At 43.0% G+C, this 19,083-nt stretch overlaps 1 protein-coding gene across 7 annotated transcripts in view; it reads right to left on the bottom strand.

Moving 5' to 3' along the window:
- LOC144772195 (NACHT, LRR and PYD domains-containing protein 1a allele 3-like) overlaps positions 1-19,083 on the bottom strand; it is an 884,004-nt gene that overhangs the window by 107,068 nt on the left and 757,853 nt on the right. For 6 of the 7 annotated variants that reach the window (XM_078656327.1, XM_078656326.1, XM_078656330.1 and 3 more), the window contains one exon: positions 3,452-4,373. The exons of the other annotated variant lie outside the window; for it this stretch is intronic. In XM_078656327.1, the coding sequence (XP_078512453.1) occupies positions 4,114-4,373 (260 nt within the window). In that variant the 3' untranslated portion in view covers positions 3,452-4,113. Of the gene's footprint in view, positions 1-3,451; positions 4,374-19,083 lie in introns of those variants that run through there. 7 annotated transcript variants of the gene reach the window in all.

The following is a 19,083-nucleotide window of genomic DNA, read 5'->3' as shown; positions in this document are numbered from 1 at the left end:
GTGAAGACATGCCAAGACGTACCTAGTGATGAAATGAATAGGAATGAAGAAAAAACAAAGAGAGAAAAAAAGAAAACGAGGAACCACTTGAAACCAAATCTCCCCCACCATTTGGACTGACTGATGAACAAACTCACGCCGTGGTAGAGGCTATAGAAAGCGCTGTTAGATGCAAAAGCTTCTGCAGTGTAAAAACGAAAAAATGCTGCCGGGCATGGGTTGTCAATGTATGGATAGAATCTGTAAAATGAACAGTGCATATAATAACTAAAACGAACTGATGTTCATTGTGCTACACAACTATCTAGTTAGATGCCGATTAATGTACCTCAAGTGTAGGGATCCAAACGTGAGCCTTCTGGAAAGTGCTTGCTTTAGACTCACTCGAAAGTGCCTGGCAAAAATATCTGTCAGAGATTCAATCTTGCGAAGATTTAACTCTACGAAAGGTAAAAACAACAGCGCTCACTTAGATCTCATGTGAAACGCGTAGACTCTTTAACTACCTCAGATGAAGGCTGGAAGAATTATTACCTTAGCAAATGCACTCTCTGCTGAAGTCGATAGGGCGCCAAAAAGCCGGTGCAGGATGTCTCATCGCGTGATTCGCGTAGCCTTAACTATATACATGCGCTTAGGGAGTGTTTGTTTGGAAATCAAAAGAGGACTGCAGACAGCGGCATCTTGTAGTGGAGAATGCCGGTAGAAACGAAAATCTACAGTAAAAAGGCATGAACCTATAGTGGACACTCACCTACTGTATATTGTATAGTTAATTGTTCGTGCGTAACGTAAAAAATGTGTATTTGAGTAATTAGTTGTGTCGATGAACTGAAATCCTACACCATAAGTGCACACAAACTTTGAATGAAGAAGAGATAGACAGGAGAACTGTCAGCGCCAACAGAAAGCGCAATAGGTTACAAGATCGATTGTGTAAACTCAACATGTACTCCAAAGAAAAAAAGAGAGAAAGAGAGAGAGAGAAAAAAAGAGGAGAAGAGGAAAAGAGAAACCCTTTGTTTTGGCACACTGGTAGGCACATTTACAAATCTAGTTCTAGAGAAACACACATGAATGGAAATGTCTAAAGAACATGTTTAAAAGACAATAGAGCGCAGAGATTCAAATAATATTTTTTTGAGACACATAAAGCGTTAGAGGTGACATAAGATATACAAAATATAATTTTGAGGTCTAAACCATATAACCACACTAGTGATCAGTGCTGCTATATAGAATGAACAACCAATTAGATAAAGCATTGTAATTCCATTCTGTAATTTAAACCTCTTGGAATCAGAGTCCCAAGATACTTTATCCACCACGCTTCCCTTTGGGCTAACAAATTGTGAGGATTTTGATCTGAAGTTGCGGCTATGGTTTCCAAAATAGTAAACTGCAATTGAGCATTAGTGTGCTGTTGTTCCAACCAATGAGAAGCAAAGTGTGACTTGATGGATTTAGTGCGAATGGTACTCTTGTGTTCTGTAATTCTTACTTTTAATTTGCGTGATGTTTTGCCTACATATAACAACCCGCATGTGCATTTTATAGTGTAGATAACTTTAAGAGAATTGCAATCTTTGCTTCTCATTGGTTGGAACAACAGCACACTAATGCTCAATTGCAGTTTACTATTTTGGAAACCATAGCCGCAACTTCAGATCAAAATCCTCACAATTTGTTAGCCCAAAGGGAAGCGTGGTGGATAAAGTATCTTGGGACTCTGATTCCAAGAGGTTTAAATTACAGAATGGAATTACAATGCTTTATCTAATTGGTTGTTCATTCTATATAGCAGCACTGATCACTAGTGTGGTTATATGGTTTAGACCTCAAAATTATATTTTGTATATCTTATGTCACCTCTAACGCTTTATGTGTCTCAAAAAAATATTATTTGAATCTCTGCGCTCTATTGTCTTTTAAACATGTTCTTTAGACATTTCCATTCATGTGTGTTTCTCTAGAACTAGATTTGTAAATGTGCCTACCAGTGTGCCAAAACAAAGGGTTTCTCTTTTCCTCTTCTTTCTCTCTCTCTTTTTTTCTTTGGAGTACATGTTGAGTTTACATAATCGATCTTGTAACCTATTGCGCTTTCTGTTGGGGGTGACAGTACTCCTGTCTATCTCTTCTTCATTCAAAGTTTGTGTGCACTTATGGTGTAGGATTTCAGTTCTTCGACACAACTAATTACTCAAATACAAATTTTTTACGTTACGCACGAACAATTAACTATACAATATACAGTAGGTGAGTGTCCACTATAGGTTCATGTCTTTTTACTGTAGATTTTCGTTTCTACCGGCATTCTCCACTACAAGATGGCCGCTGTCTGCAGTCCTCTTTTGATTTCCAAACAAACACTCCGTAAGCGCATGTATATAGTTAAGGCTACGCGAATCACGCGAGGAGACATCCTGCACCGGCTTTTTGGCGCACGATCGACTTCAGCAGAGAGTACATTTGCTAAGGTAATAATTCTTCCAGCCTTCATCTGAGGTAGTTAAAGAGTCTGCGCGTTTCCCATGAGATCTAAGTGAGCGCTGTTGTTTTTACCTTTCGTAGAGTTAAATCTTCGCAAGATTGAATCTCTGATGGATATTTTTGCCAGGCACTTTCGAGTGAGTCTAAAGCAAGCGCTTTCCAGACGGCTCACGTTCGGATCCCTACACTTGAGGTACATTAATCGGCATCTAACTAGATAGTTCTGTAGCACAATGAACATCAGTTCATTTTAGTTATTATATGCACTGTTCATTTTACAGATTCTATCCATACATTGACAACCCATGCCCGGCAGCATTTTTTCGTTTTTACACTGCAGAAGCTTTTGCATCTAACAGCGCTTTCTATAGCCTCTACCACGGCGTGAGTTTGTTCATCAGTATATTGTCAGTCCAAATGGTGGGGGAGCTTTGGTTTCAAGTGGTTCCTCGTTTTCTTTTTATCTCTCTTTGTTTTTTCTTCCTTCCTATTCATTTCATCACAAGGTACGTCTTGGCATGTCTTCACTTCTGAATGTATAACTTCACATCTCTCTATTGACTGCTTGATTTGCACATGGGCAATGTCACCACATACTTTTGGTTCAAGTCAAAAAGGTGTTTAGCACCGGTGTGTAATGTTGGTTTTGACCACGAGCAGGCACATGAGGTGGTTGTCGCTTTGACCATTGTAATGATTGGGCACAGATAGTCATCGATATTTAGAATTAAGAATCATGGTTTGTATTAGAATACAGAGTAACGTTTTGTTCAACATATTGTTTTATTTTTCATCAGTGCCCCTGAAGAAGGGAGTCCCTCCCGAAATGCATTGGGCCTCAAAAAAGAAGTTGTTGTTAATGATATTTGTGTTATTACATGCAGCAGTGTTCATTTTCAATTGATCTATCATTCCTTGTAAATAATTGAACAAAATGAAATCACAAAATGACCAGTGATTTTTGACATTTGAAAATCTTATATGTTTATTAATTATTGAATATTGTTTCATAATCTGAATATGAAATGAATTTGAAAAACATTTCGTGGTTCCTTGTTTATTGACTGAGCACCATGCAAAAATTGTTGATAATACTGTTCAGAATCTAGTACGATACTTTAACTCGAGCAGTGCAACTGGTATACCAGTGGTTTTCCACTAGATGATGCACATATCTGTGATCTCCCCAGGTTGCTGTATAACAAAAGATCTATCTGTGATCGCCTGAGGTTGCAGTATAACAAAAGGTATATCTGTGATTTCCCCAAGTTTCTGTATAACAAAAGGTATATCTGTGATTGCCCCACGTTGCTGTATAACAAAAGGTCTATCTGTGATCGCCCCGCGTTGCTGTATAACAAAAGGTCTATCTGTGATCGCCCCAGGTTACTGTATAACAAAAAGTCTATCTGTGATAGCCCCACGTTGTGGTATAACAAAAGGTCTATCTGTGATTGCCCCAGGTTGCAGTATAACAAAAGGTCTATCTGTGATCACCCCAGGTTGCTGTATATCATAAGGTCTATCTGTGATCGCCTGAGGTTGCTGTATAACAAATGGTATATCTGTGATTGCTTTGGGTCAATAGATAAGAAAGGATTGGTCTTTCCTAATTTCCAATCAGTAACATTTCTCTAGGTCATTATATAACAAAGGGTCTTTCTTTCGAAGGGCGATCAGGAACTCTCCCATTGACTCAGTTCCTTTCTTCATCACCATCTGAATCAGTTTTCTATTCTGTTTGCTTCTGGTCTTTTTTGCAACAACACATTCAACCTCTTCATCCGTGAGGACGCCTGCACCCAGCAGAATGTCCATTATGGATTCAATAGTCCCCATTCTTCCAATGAGTCTTTCTCTGTGTTTCTTAATAAAAGGTTCTGATGCAGGAAAAGAAACAAAAAGAAAGTTGTAGTGAATGAAAGTAACACTCCTCATATTCTTCTGACAATGACAAAGGAAAGAATTGACAAAGTCAGACACACTGAGTTTTAATATTTCCAGGAAGACGTTCATATTATGACATTAATGAAAAGGGAGGTAACAAATATAAATGAAGGAGAGCAGGTGGCACGTGTTTATTGTTTTCTGTAATGCATTGTAGGGTAAACGTAGTTATGCAGATATATGTAATGAAAAATAATCATAAATACGGTTAATTTATATGATCCCCTATACATCTATACATTAAATGTTGTTTTATAATTCTAAACATTAAATGTTGTTTGTACTTATGTACAAACCTGTCTACAAATGTATGCATAAAATAATTTAATTTAAAATGTAAAGAGAAGAGGAAGCACCAGGGAATGGGAACCTCATTTCTAAACCACAAGGAATCTTGCTCTGCTGACAGACAAACTTGTTGTGTGATTGGGAGGAACGTACACTGTGGCCACCGGTCCAGGAACTGTTCTTTGTATTAGAGAAGCTTGCACTGCTGCCACCTGTGGTGAAACAGTTTTTGTGTTAGAGAAGCTTGCGCTGCTCTTACCTGTGTTGTACCGTTTTTGTGCTTGTGAAGGCTGCTGGCTATGCTATTGCTACATTTTAGATTGTGTGCTATTGACAACATATAGTGCTATGAGGAAGGGTGCAATGGAGGGTTAGAGCAGTGTAGCGTTCAATAATCAGCTCTATATCCTATACCCGTCTTTTACATTCTGCTTCTCCATTATCTTATTCTTTTTCTACATCTTTGTCTTTTCTCTCACTCAAGTCCTCTCTCTCTTTCTCTTCCTTTTTCACCTTTCGTTCAGTTCCTTTCTCCCTGTCCACTCCGCGCTCTATTCATCTCTTTCTGTTGCCCCCTTTTAATATTTTTCTCCATTTCTTTTTGTAGTTCTTCCTCTCTTTATTTACTTTTTACACTTTCTCTTTATTCTTTTTCACTCTGTTTCAGCTGCCATGTGTCTGCAAACACAGAGATTTGAATGGATGGTTGAAAGCAGGATTCTCACAGTGAATTAAAACAGGTGAATGCATGGACTTGTGTGACAGCTCACCCTCATAGCAGCTGTGTGACAGCTCACCCTCATGGAGCTGTGTAACCGCTCACCCTCATGGAGCTGTGTTGCAGCTCACCCTCATGGGATTGTGTGACAGCTCACCCTCATGGGATTGTGTGACAGCTCACCCTCATGGAGCCCTTCTCAAGAAACCCAAGGCGGACCCTAGAGACCTCAAGAACTTCCGGCCCATCTCTCTGCTCCCTTTCCCGGCGAAGGTCATCGAGAAAGCCGTCAACAAACAGCTGACCCGCTACCTTGAGGAGAACAACATCCTGAACCCGCCCCAGTCCGGATTCCGCAGCAACCACAGCACCGAAACTGCCCTCATTGCCGCCACCGAAGACATCAGGGCCCTGCTGGACAAAGGCGAAACCGTGGCCCTCATCCTCCTGGGCCTTTCAGCCACCTTCGACACTGTCTGCCACCGCACACTACACAAACACCTACACACCGCAGGGATTCAAAACGAGTGAACCACCTCCTTCCTCTCCAGCAGAACTCAGAGCGTCCGCCTCCCCCTTTCCGGTTGAGGCCTCCAAGATCATCTGCGGTGTACCCCAAGGATCAGCCCTCAGCCCGATATTGTTCAACATCTACATGGCCCCACTCCCCCACGTCAAAAGACTGCCCGACCTCAACATCATCTCCTATGCCGACGACACACAGCTGATCCTCTCCCTCACCAAGGACCCCCTCACCACCAAAACCAACCTCCACGAAGGAATGAAAGCTGTCGCCGAATGGATGAAGAACAGCAGTCTGTAGCTGAACTCGGACAAGACGGAGGTCCTCATCCTCGGCTCCACCCCCTCAGCTTGGGACGACTCCTGGTGGCTGACTGCCCTGGGAGCAGCACCAACACCCACCGACCACGCACGCAACCTGGGGTTCATCCTCGACTCAACACTCTCCAAGACCAAGCAAGTCAACGCCGTCTCATCCTCCTGCTTCAACACCCTCCACATGCTCCAGAAGATCTACAGGTGGATCCCAACCGACATAAGAAGAACGGTCACCAAGGCCCTTGTCAGCAGCAGGCTGGACTACGAAAACGCCCTTTACGCGGGAGCCCCGGCCAAACTGCTGAAACGACTGCAACGCATACAGAACACCTCTGCCAGCCTGATCCCCGACATCCCTCGACACACCCACATCACACCCCACCTGAGAGACCTGCACTGGCTACCCGTCAACAAGAGGATCACCTTCAAACTCCTCACCCACGAACACAAGGCACTCCACGACACCGGACCATGGGTTGTAGCAATAGGTATACAGAGTATGCCAACAGACTTTACACAACAACTCTCAACCTGAGCAACTCCAGAGAATATAAAAAGTCCAATCAATGATAGCTTTTCCCAAAGTATGTAGTTTTCTATTTCTTCTTTATTTCTTCACAAATACATCCAGTCACTGGGTACAATTCATCCAATAATCTTCATATATAAATAGCCAACTGATTTCTGCCAACACGTGTTTCGTCTGGCTTTACAGCCAAAAGACTTCGTCAGGGCTAAAAATAAATGGAATATGCACTCAATTACTGTTTACAGATGTAACATCAAGTTCTCATAGAACATTTTTCCAATTGATAAGAGTTGTGAAGATACCGATTGACCGAAATTAGATCGTGATCTGAGTAGACTTTACAGGGAAGTGAAGTTTAATGATAGATCCAGTTCTGTGAATAGATAAGTCAGTACTACTCCCAAATATTAGAATAAGAAGAAATGATAGATTATTCAAACCAGGTGATGAATAGATAAGGTCACTAAGAAACCTTTAATTAGTGAGTTAATAGCTGAGTGAATACCTCCACCAAAGAATATAAAAAATCTCTGAAAATATCAAAATATTTTCCAAGCAGATATATAAAAGCGCATGCAGGAAGCTTATCTAATTAACGTACTGACACCATTCAGGCGGAACTATAGTTAATTATTAAGTTCCTTGTAGTGTAACTGCAGTAAAACTTACCAATCTCTCTATATTTAGAGTAAAATATCCTAATGGTAGGTATTTCCAATATCAGACTCCTATCAAAAGAAGTTAAAAAATACAATGTTTTAGACTGCCGGTTTAGTATACTTAATATAACATATTGAGTCTATGTTCACTCATCTATGAATGTTAATACATCTACTACCCCTCTCTGTTCCTAATCAGAAATCCTCTGGTTATTATCAAAATACGAACGAAAATTGTGTCAATTTGTACTTCATATTTGGCTTTCGATCAATTTTACTATGAAGGGAGTTGATCTTATTCTATACCCGACTGAACTGTTAGGATATATAAAAAATTAAAAATTTAATTATCGAAATCACATTATGTCGGGTGGCACTTCACAAATACTACAACGTGGTAGCTCTTGTATAGTGTTCACTCCCATGGTGAATGATTTATTAGTATATAATTCTCGTGACAAACTCCATCCCTTTACAAATTTATCCCAGGGAGTAAACTCCCTTGTACATGTAGTGCCAATTAAAATCTAGTCCCTATATTACCTATATTTGAAGTTATATATCGTCCTCTCGTTCTTGACCCATAGTCAAAGGTAGATTTCTATTTCAGATTGAAGAGACCTGTATTTAAAAAATATATTAAGGAAAGAGCAATAATTTTAACCGAAAACTTAAACCGGCTTATCACTATAAAATCAAAATTATGTAGTCAGTTTACCTCCACTCGAGGTCAGATCCCCTCTGCGGTTCACGTTGTTGAATTGCCAATATGCTGTATTTCTCAAAATTTGTATCTACAAAGACATTTTTTAAACAACAAAGTGTCACCTCTAAACTATTTTCCATTACGTTTTTTACTCTAGAGGTATAAGTATTTAGTCACTATGATTCTAAACGGTATAATCTCCTAATCCTTGCTGCAGCAAACTTACCCTCTGTAGTAGAGAACGTTTTTCATATCAATCTGATCGCATCCTGGCGTCTTGCAACAGCGCCATCTTGAAATGGGCATTTTATACTATTCCTAATTAGTAATAGAAAAAGGACTACGCCAGTACTTTTATCTATAACCAAACTTACCCAAGAGATATTTCTCGGTCTTCGGGCTAATATTCGTTAATAATTCATAGTATATCACCTATAATCTAGTTACTTAAAATTAAATAATTACGTTAATATCTACTTGACTTAGTGTATTCATTATTACCAAAGCGCCGCTTAACCACAGATATTTATGTGTCATATATTGTATTAAGATTTATTATTCAGAACCTTATTTACCCCATTATCAAATATTTTGGCGAATCTCAGTTTTAACCGTTTAGAAGCAGAGGAAAACGGACTGTCGAAACATGTATTGTAATAATTCACCTAGGCTTAATATATTTACGATATAATAATGTATGACCTCCTATTGGCCTGTGGATGAGGTATAAGAATGAATTCTGTAAAGATAATTCATGTTTATCTTGGCTCTCTATACATTACCCTTCCTATGACTATGAGGCTTTCATTCTCTTCTTCTTTCTAATCAAGTGCATTAATTGTAGGAATAAAAGTATCTGTTTATAGTCCACCGTTACTAGAATTGAAGATATTTAAGATAAATAACATCTGTTCATAACTCCTCAATTACTTTTTGGAAAGGTTTCACTATATTTAGGACCTCGGTATTAATATAGCGTAAAGTAAGGTTAAATAACACCATTCGAAGATGGCGTCTATAGAAGATCGACAGTCCGTTTTCCTTTGCTTCTAAACGGTTAAAGCTGAGATTCGCCAAAATATTTGATAATGGGGTAAATAAGGTTCTGAATAATAAATCTTAATACAATATATGACACATAAATATCCGTGGTTAAGCGGCGGTTTGGTAATAATAAATACACTAAGTCAAGTAGATATTAACGTAATTATTTAATTTTAAGTAACTAGATAATAGGTGATATACTATGGATTATTAACGAATATTAGCCCGAAGACCGAGAAATATCTCTTGGGTAAGTTTCGTTATCGATAAAAGTACTGGCATAGTCCCTTTTCTATTACTAATTAGGAATAGTATAAAATGCCCATTTCAAGATGGCGCCATTGCAAGACGCCGGGACGCGATCAGATTGATATGAAAAAGGTGCTCTACTATAGCGGGTAACTTTGCTGCAGCAAGGATTAGGAGATTATACCGTTTAGAATCATAGTGACTAATTGCTTATACCTCTAGAGTAAAAAACGTGACGGAAAATAGTTTAGAGGTGACACATTGATGTTTAAAAAATTTCTTTGCAGATACAAATTTTGAGAAATAAAGCATATCGGCAATTCAACAACGTGAACCGCAGAGGGGATCTGACCTCGAGTGGAGGTAAACTGACTAGATAATTTTGATTTTATAGTGATAAACCGGTTTAAGTTTTCAGTTAAAATTATTACTCCTTCCTTAATATATTTTTTAAATACAGGTCTCTTCAATCTGAAAAAGAAATTTACCTTTGACTATGGGTCAAGAACGAGAGGCCTATATATAACTTCAAATATAGGTAATATAGGGACTAGATTTTAAATGGCACTACATGTACAAGGGAGTTTACTTCCTGGGGTAAATTTGTAAAGGGATGGAGTTTGTCACGAGAATTATATACTAATAAATCATTCACCATGGGAGTGAACACTATACAAGAGCTACCACGTTGTAGTATTTGTAAAGTGCCACCCAACATAATGTGATTTTGATAATTTAATTTTTTATTTTTTATATATCCTAACAGTTCAGTCGGGTATAGAATAAGATCAACTCCCTTAATAGTAAAATTGATCGAAAGCCAAATATGAAGAACAAATTGACACAATTTTCGCTCGTATTTTGATAATAACCAGAGGATTTCTGATTAGGAACAGAGAGGGTTAGTAGATGTTTTAAAATTCATAGATGAGTGAACATAGACTCAATATGTTATATTAAGTATACTAAACCGGCAGTCTAAACCATTGTATTTTTTTACTTCTTTTGATAGGAGTCTGATATTGGAAATACCTACCATTAGGATATTTTACTCTAAATATAGAGAGATTAGTAAGTTTTACTGCAGTTACATTACAAGGAACTTAATAATTAACTATAGTTCCGCCTGAATGGTGTCAGTACGTTAATTAGATAAGCTTCCTGTATGCACTTTTATATATCTGCTTTGAAAATTAGTTTGATATTTTCAGAGATTTTTTATATTCTTTGGTGGAGGTATTCACTCAGCTATTAACTCACTAATTGAAGGTTTCTTAGTGACCTTATCTATTCATCACTTGGTTTGAATAATCTATCATTTCTTCTTATTCTAATATCTGGGAGTAGTAATGACTTATCTATTCACAGAACTGGATCTATCATTAAACTTCACTTCCCTGTAAAGTCTACTCGGATCACGATCTAAATTCGGTCAATCAGTATCTTCACAACTCTTATCAATTGGAAAAATGTACTATGGGAACTTGATGTTACATCTGTAAACAGTAATTGAGTGCATATTCCATTTATTTTTAGCCCTGACGAAGTCTTTTGGCTGTAAAGCCAGACGAAACACGTGTTGGTAGGAATCAGTTGGCTATTTATATATGAAGATTATTGGATGAATTGTACCCAGTGACTGGATGTATTTGTGAAGAAATAAAGAAGAAATAGAAAGCTACATACTTTGGGAAAAGCTATCATTGATTGGACTTTTTTATTCTCTGGAGTTGCCCAGGTTGAGAGTTGTTGTGTAAGAGCGACCACCGTCGGCAGATCATTCTCCTACCTCGCCGCCATGACCTGAAACACCCTGCCCATCCTCCTATGGCAGACTCAAGACCTACTTACCTTCAGGAGACTAGTTAAGACCTGGCTCTTCGAGCAGTAGCATCGCCCCCCCTACCCAGCACCTTGAGACCCTCATGGGTAAGTAGTGCACTCTACAAATTCATTGATTGATTGATTGACAGCTAACCCTCATGGGATTGTGTGACAGGTCAACCTCAGGGACTTGTGCGACAGCTCACCCTCATGGAGATGTGTGACAGCTCACCCACATGGAGCTGTGTGACAGCTCACTCTCATGGAGATGTGTGACATCACCCTCACGGGATTGTGTGACAGCTCACCCTCATATGATTGTGTGACAGCTCACACTCATGAATTGTGACAGCTCACCCTTATGGGATTGTGTGACAGCTCACCCTCTTTGGATTGTGTGACAGCTCCCACTCATGGGATTGTGTGACAGCTCACCCTCATGGGAGTGTGACAGCTCACCCTTATGGGATTGTGTGACAGCTCACCCTCATGGAGCTGTGTGACAGCTCAGCCTCATGGGACTGTGTGACAGCACACCCTCAAGGGATTGTGTCTGATCACCCTCATGGAGGGTGTGGGACAGCTCACACTCATGGGGATTGTGTGACAGCACACCCTCAAGGGATTGTGTCTGATCACCCTCATGGAGGGTGTGGGACAGCTCACCCTCATGGGATTGTGTGACAGCTCAATCTCAGGGGCTTGTGTGACGGCTCACCCTCTTGGTGTTGTGTGACAGATCACCCTCATGGGATTGTCTGACAGCTCACCCTCATGGGGTTGTGTGATAGCTCAACCTCAGTGACTTGTGTGACAGCTCACCCTCATGGGGCTGTGTGACAGCTCACCCACAAGGAGCTGCGTGACAGCTCACCCTCATGGGATTGTGTGACAGCTCATCCTCATGGACTTGTGTGACAGCTCACCCTCATGGACTTGTGTGGCAGCTCACCCTCATGGAGCTGTGTGACAGCTCACCCTCATGGAGCTGCGTCACAGCTCACCCACATGGAGCTGTGTGACAGGTCACTCTCATGGAGCTGTGAGATAGCTCATCCTCATGGACTTGTGTGACAGCTCACCCTCATGGAACTGTGTGACAGCTCACCCTCATGGAGCTGTGTGGCAGCTCACCCTCATGGGATTGTGTGACAGCTCACCCTCATGGGACTTTGTGACAGCTCACCCTCATTGAGTTGTGTGACAGCTCACCCTCATGGGACTTTGTGACAGCTCACCCTCATTGAGTTGTATGACAGCTCACCCTCATGGGACTTTGTGACAGCTCACCCTCATTGAGTTGTGTGACAGCTCACCCTCATGGGATTGTGTGACAGCTCACCCTCATGGACCTGTGTGACAGCTCACCCTCATGGACCTGTGTGACAGCTCACCCTCATGGAGCTGTGTGACAGCTCACCCTCATAGCATAGTGTGACAGCTCACCCTCATAGGATAGTGTGACAGCTCACCCTCATGAAGATGTGTGACAGCTCACCCTCAGGGGATTGTGTGACAACTCACCCTCATGGAGCTGTGTGACAGCTCACCCTCATGGGATTGTGTGACAGCTCACCCTCATGGGATTGTGTGACAGCTCACCCTCATGGACTTGTGTGACAGCTCACCCTCATGGAGCTGTGTGACAGCTCACCCTCATAGGATAGTGTGACAGCTCACCCTCATGAAGATGTGTGACAGCTCACCCTCAGGGGATTGTGTGACAACTCACCCTCATGGGAATGTTCGACAGCTCACCCACATGGAGATGTGTGACAGCTCACCCACATGGAGATGTGTGACAGCTCATCCTCATGGGAATGTGTGACAGCTCACCCTCATGGAGATGTGAGACAGCTTATCATCATGGGATTGTGTGACAGCTCACCCTCATGGAGCTGTGTGACAGCTCAACCTCATGGGATTCTGTGGCATTTTGTGGAATAAAGTTCTAACTGTAAAGTGGCTTCAGAATTCTTGAGCTCAGTTAATTGCCAAAATTAGAGAGAACCACGTCTCTGTACATCAAAAGGAACAACCAACCCAGCGTTCATCTCTGTACATTGAAAGGATCCACAGGCCCAGCTTTCATCTCTGTACATAGAAAGGAACCACTGGCCCAGTGACCATCTCTGTACATTGAAAGGAACCATCGGCCCAGCAGTCGTCTCTGTACATTGAAAGGAACCACCGGCCCAGTGACCATCTCTATACATTGAAAGGATCCACCTTCACAGCAGTCCCTTCAATGTATAAATATTTGGTGACTATCAAACGTTGGTTTTTGTTTTTCAGAAACAAATTCTCAAAGGAGGAGTTTGTTTCTAACAGAAACGAATACTCCTACACCCTGGGATGGAACGAGGGAAGAAGCTCTTGTGGTGTAAGCTCATTATATTTTATTTGTTCATGACCACCAGGTTTTTCCTGGCAGTGGACAGAAAAGAAAAAACATGACATAGTCCACTCTATGTAGCGCGGACAGTGTAATGTCTTTAGTATGGTTACTCTGGACTACATTTGGGTATCCTTTCAATCAATAAGTCATTTGAAATCATAGCATCTCTTGCCCGTGATCATGCAATCCTCATATGTGAAGTAAAGATCTCATGCCCTATTTGCATTAAAACAAGACTTGTAGGGAAACAAGAAGAACTGGAGCCAAATAATAAAATGAAGTGGTCTGCTCAAATAGTGATGATCAAGGGGTAATTGTGAGTAAACTGTGTAGCGAGCGATCCAAACATATGGGGCCTCCTAGCTGATTACCAAGAGAAACACCTTTGAAACTTGGGAAGGGCTGGTAAGGGAGAGAGCACTGGCCACGCCAAAATGGCAGCAAACAATAGGAATGAAAAACTGGCCCTAAAACATAGCCTAAATAATGTCTTGAAGGCTTAGCCGGGATAGGCGATGAATAAAGGGCTGAAATAGGATCGGAATCTAGTAAAGCTCTCTTCACCCAAAGGAGTAATAAGGAGAATCAAAGATGGATTGAATCATATGAGGTTGTAAAATCATACATCAAAGTCCTATATAAGGACCATCGTGTAGACTGTAAAATCCTCAAGGCGCCAGAACCGGGGTGAAAAAGGCAATCAGCACCATGAAGGCTGGTCCTCTCAGAAGTTATCAATAAGCCCGACCCAAGTCAATCAATCAATTATTTGTAGAGCGCACTACCTACCCGTGAGGGTCTCAAGGTGCTGAGGGGAGGGGGGTGCCGCTACTGCTCGAAAAGCCAGGTCTTGAGGAGTCTTCTGAAGGTGAGCAGGTCTTGGGTCTGCCGAAGGTGGGTGGGGAGGGTGTTCCAGGTCTTGGCGGCGAGGAAGGAGAAGGATCTGCCTCCGGAGGTCGTTCGTTGGATGCGGGGGACCGCGGCGAGGGCGAGGCTGGCGGAGCGGTGCTGACGGGTGGGTGTGAAGAAGCGGAGTCTGTTGTTAAGGTAGGCTGGTCCGATGTTGTGGAGTGCTTTGTGTGCGTGGGTGCAGAGCTTGAAGGTGATCTCTTGTCAATGGGGAGCCAGTGAAGGTCTCTCAGGTGCGGGGTGATGTGGTTGCGGCGAGGGACGTTGAGGATCAGTTGGGTGGAGGCGTTTTGGATGCGTTGCAGTCGTCGCACGTGTTTGGCCGGGATTCCTGCATAGAGTGCGCTGCTGACGAGGGCCTGTGTCACCGTTCTTCTTGTTTGGTAGGGATACACTTGTAGATCCTGCGGAGCATGCGGAGGGTGTTGTAGCAGGAGGAGGAGAAGGCGTTGACCTGCTTTGACATGGAGAGGGAGGAGTCGAGGATGATTCCCAAGTAATAACAGCCATCAAATCAATACATACTGGGGTGCCCCTGGACCAAGCAGCATCCCTTTTGCAGTATACAAGTTGGGTGACAATGCGCTGAGGCTACAGTAATGGCTCCCTTATTCCAAGAATATCTACTGGGGTCACCTATTCCGCAATCCTAGAGGGACTCACTCTTGGCATAAACTACAAATGGTGCAGCACGCAGCGGCCAGACTAGTGCTGGGATGGAAGAGTAGAACCTCAGCCACAATTGCCATGAACACCCTGCACTGGCTGCCTATACATAAAAGGGAGCTCTTTAAAATCTTGCTAATCACTTTCAGGGCAGTGAATAAAACAGGACCCAAATATATTGAAAGCATGTTCCAACGCTATGTTCCCTCCAGGTGTCTGAGGTCCCAAGGTGAAAATCTTCTGACTATTCCCAAGTTTAGACTTAAAACCAGAGGAGGTAAAGCCCTGGCTGTCTTGGGGTCCAGAGCATGGAACTCACTGCCATCACCTCTCCGACAAATCTCTACAGAAACAATTTTTAGGAAAACCCTTAAGACCTGGATTTACACCTTGCCCGACATAAAATGCAAAAATATGATCTAGCATTTTAACCAAGGGTTTCCCACCACAAGAACAATTAAGCCACCATGTTCTCTCACACTCTGAAGCGCTAAGATGCTCCCTGGAGTGTAACCCGCGCTATACAAACACCAATTACATTACATTACATTGGTACCCGTCCGCAAGAAAGGCTCTCAATCAAGCCCTTGGAACTATCGCCTGATTGCGCTACTCGACACGGAAGGGAAGTGCATTGCAAGCATTTTTAACAGAGCTCCAAGCTTGGGTAGAAGAAAAAAGGTTAATACCCCTGACTCAGACTGACTTTCAAAAGGGCTGCCATATTGAGGAAAACCTTATTAGCCTGACCCACCTGAGTGAGACTATCAAGACAGCAGAGGGCAAGTCTCTCCATGTACGGTTTATTGACTTTCGAACAGCACTCAGCAGTGTATCTCGATGAATACTCTGGTTCAAACTGAATGCTTGGGGCAATCCTCAAAACATATTGAATGCTATTGTTGCCCTATACACTGGCACATGGTGCAGGAGAGTAGGGTCTGCTTCCTATGGTCACCCCGACTTTTTGCTGTGATTTTCTGTTTTTTTTACTTTAGTGTGGCTGTGGGCCTGCTAATCAGGCCCACAGCCCAGCTGTTCTCTCTCCTAATTGATACCATGTACTTTAGGTACATACCTGATTGGGTATTGGGTCACCTTTGTGAGCCCTGTATAGTGTACCATAGGTACCCAGGGCATAGGTGCATCCAAGGCCTACCAGGGGCTGCAGCGTGTGTTATGCCACCCCTGGCTGGCCATCCAAACTGACACCACAGGCTGATCACTCAGCTTGGGTAAGGTGGTGTAATCACCCCTTACTTAGATATCTACCCATATATATAGACACATATGCACCTATAAGTCACTTCTATGGTAGGCCTCGACAATCCTGGAGGCAGAGTGCTTGGTTGTATGTGAGAGGGCGCCCTAGCATGGGCTGAGCTCCTCTGCAGCTTTCGGAACCATCTCCTTATAGCTGTTCTATGATATAGCCATACCATATACTCTTAAGTGCATTATAATCCTCGCGGTTAATGCTAACTTTGGTTTGGCTTTATCAAAACATGTTGTGTAAGGTGTCAAACACGTTGGAATACTACCCCCCCCCCCGCCAATTCTGGTGGCGGGGTAGCATTCCACCCTTCTAGAGGGAAAAGACATGTATGTTACTGCTTTACACGGTTAAAGTTAAACAGAGACCCAGCATCACAAAATGGATGCTGCTGCCACAGACCCAAGTCTGACCTCCTGCTGGTGGGCGAAACTCTGGCAGGGGATGCCTGGACAATAGGTTTCCTGTCCAGGGAGGTGCCAGCACCTCCCCAGACAAGCAGATGTGTATTGGGACAGGCAGATGCTTTTTGAGACACTGCCTGGGGCACACAAGGTGCTCCATGCATAGCCCGGTTCAAACCAGTTGCTGGGGCACTCCAGCCCCGCTCTGGCACGAAACTGGACAAAGGGAAAGGGGTGTAACCACCCCCTTCCCAGGTCCACCCATAGGAGGGACCTAGCAGGTAATCCAGCCCCTTTTCTTAGTATAAGTATAGGAGCTGCGCCTCCTGGACTTTAGATTATTCTGGAATGAAACTTTGATACAGAACTCTTGGACTTTCGACGTTCTATTTCGACTAGAAGACTGAAGACATCTCTCTTGTGGTCAAGGAGTGACCACCCTGTGCAAACAGGCACCACCAGTAACTTGACGGTCTGCTTTGTCGATGCTCCCGCCGGAATGCAAAGACTCAGCGACACAGGAACTGGACTTCCAGACTTCTCTGACACCGACTCACATCCACAGCATAGCTGAGACCTGTGGCGGACACGAGAGACGTGGTACCGGACACCCTGGACATCCTGCATTTTGCTAACTGCATCGACTCCTGAGGTAACTCGAAGTTGTGCATTGGGGTACGAGAAGCCCCAGACCAGAGCACCATTTGCACCGAAGCTCAGCCCTTCACACTCCACGAGTGCCGCGTGGGGCCCGCTCTTGCATTTCAGCTTGAAGCGTCTTCCCGGTTGCTAGCAAGTTGGCTAGTACGCCTCCTGAAGTCAAACCTTTGAAACCAAACTGCTTTCCTGGTTGCTCCAGGCTTGCTCCAGCTTCCCTGCAAAGGAGAAGCTCCTCAGACCTTGCTGATCTGACCCGAAGCCCATCTTTACTTCCTGCGTGGATTGCGTTTGCCAAGGCTTGTTGGGTCCAGTCCGGATACCGACACCACAGTCAACTAGATCGTTCGTGGGACAGCTCAAATCCAGCTCCTGGTCATCGTCGACGTCTCCTGGTCCTCGTGGCTGCAGAGACAAGCTTCACCTCTTCACCTGAGATCATTGCGACATCGCCTGGTTCCTTCCCGGTTCCGTCCTGGTCACTGGCTAGTGACCCAGACTCTGTCCTCTCTGCTTTCAGGTTCCTTGGATCCACCTGGACACTCTTCCTCTTGCGCCTGCAGCACTTCTTTGCAGATCTCCTTTGAAAGGATCGACGAAACCCGACACCAAAAGGTACCTATGTACCCGGCTTCCCTGGGTGAGGTAACACGAGTACTCCGGTGCTCCCGTGGGTCTTGACTCTCGAAGTGTCCTAGTCTAAAGGGGTTTTGCCGTAGTCCATCTGGAAGTGCCCTTAAACAGTAACTTTGTAACTTCTTCGTTCTCCATTATAAGTCAAGGGTAATTCGCGACTGTGTTTAGACACTGCACGCGTCTCCCGTGGGCCTCCTACTTCTTAACCTTTGGTTGTTTAGTGTAGCCCCATCGATTCCCTAGGCCTACTCACTGTTTCTGTCGTGGTTCTTATACCACTTACTTAATATATGGTTTGTGAGGCCCCTAGGGCATAACTGTATTTGTGCAACTTATCGTATGTTAATTGAGTAACTTGTGATGTACTTCGATCTCTGACCTCATAAAGAGTTCATAGGGGTTGTGTTAGAAATAAAGACATATATATTTGATATAATCCTTGTGTGGTGTCCTTTCATTTGGTACTCAAGGGATTATAATTGTTAAAACAGCTTGCTTCACATGCTCTCTGAAGTTTTAGCCTAAGACTGCTGGTCCATGCCACCACTAGGATAGCTTGTCTATAAGGTTGACTTTACAACCACCATCAATAAGGGTTGATTAGACTGGTGCAAGGTGCCCACTAGAACAGTGGACATCATATGCCAGGCTAACTTCTCACACATGGGTGAAGATAAGAGTCAGCACCGGATGGATCACCACAGATAAAAATCTGGACAAATAAAGGCCTGAAGCAAGGTTGCATACTGGCCCGCTAGTATTTAATCTGTACCTGGCTGACTTGCCAAGCCACCTGGCAATGTCAGGGGATTTCACACAAAAAAGGGCTAGCCTCAATGTCCA

Source organism: Lissotriton helveticus, chromosome 8, assembly GCF_964261635.1.
Source record: "Lissotriton helveticus chromosome 8, aLisHel1.1, whole genome shotgun sequence".
Lineage (NCBI taxonomy): Eukaryota > Metazoa > Chordata > Amphibia > Caudata > Salamandridae > Lissotriton > Lissotriton helveticus.
The sequence above is the reverse complement of the archived record's forward strand: the minus strand, read 5'-3'. Positions and strand labels throughout refer to the sequence as shown.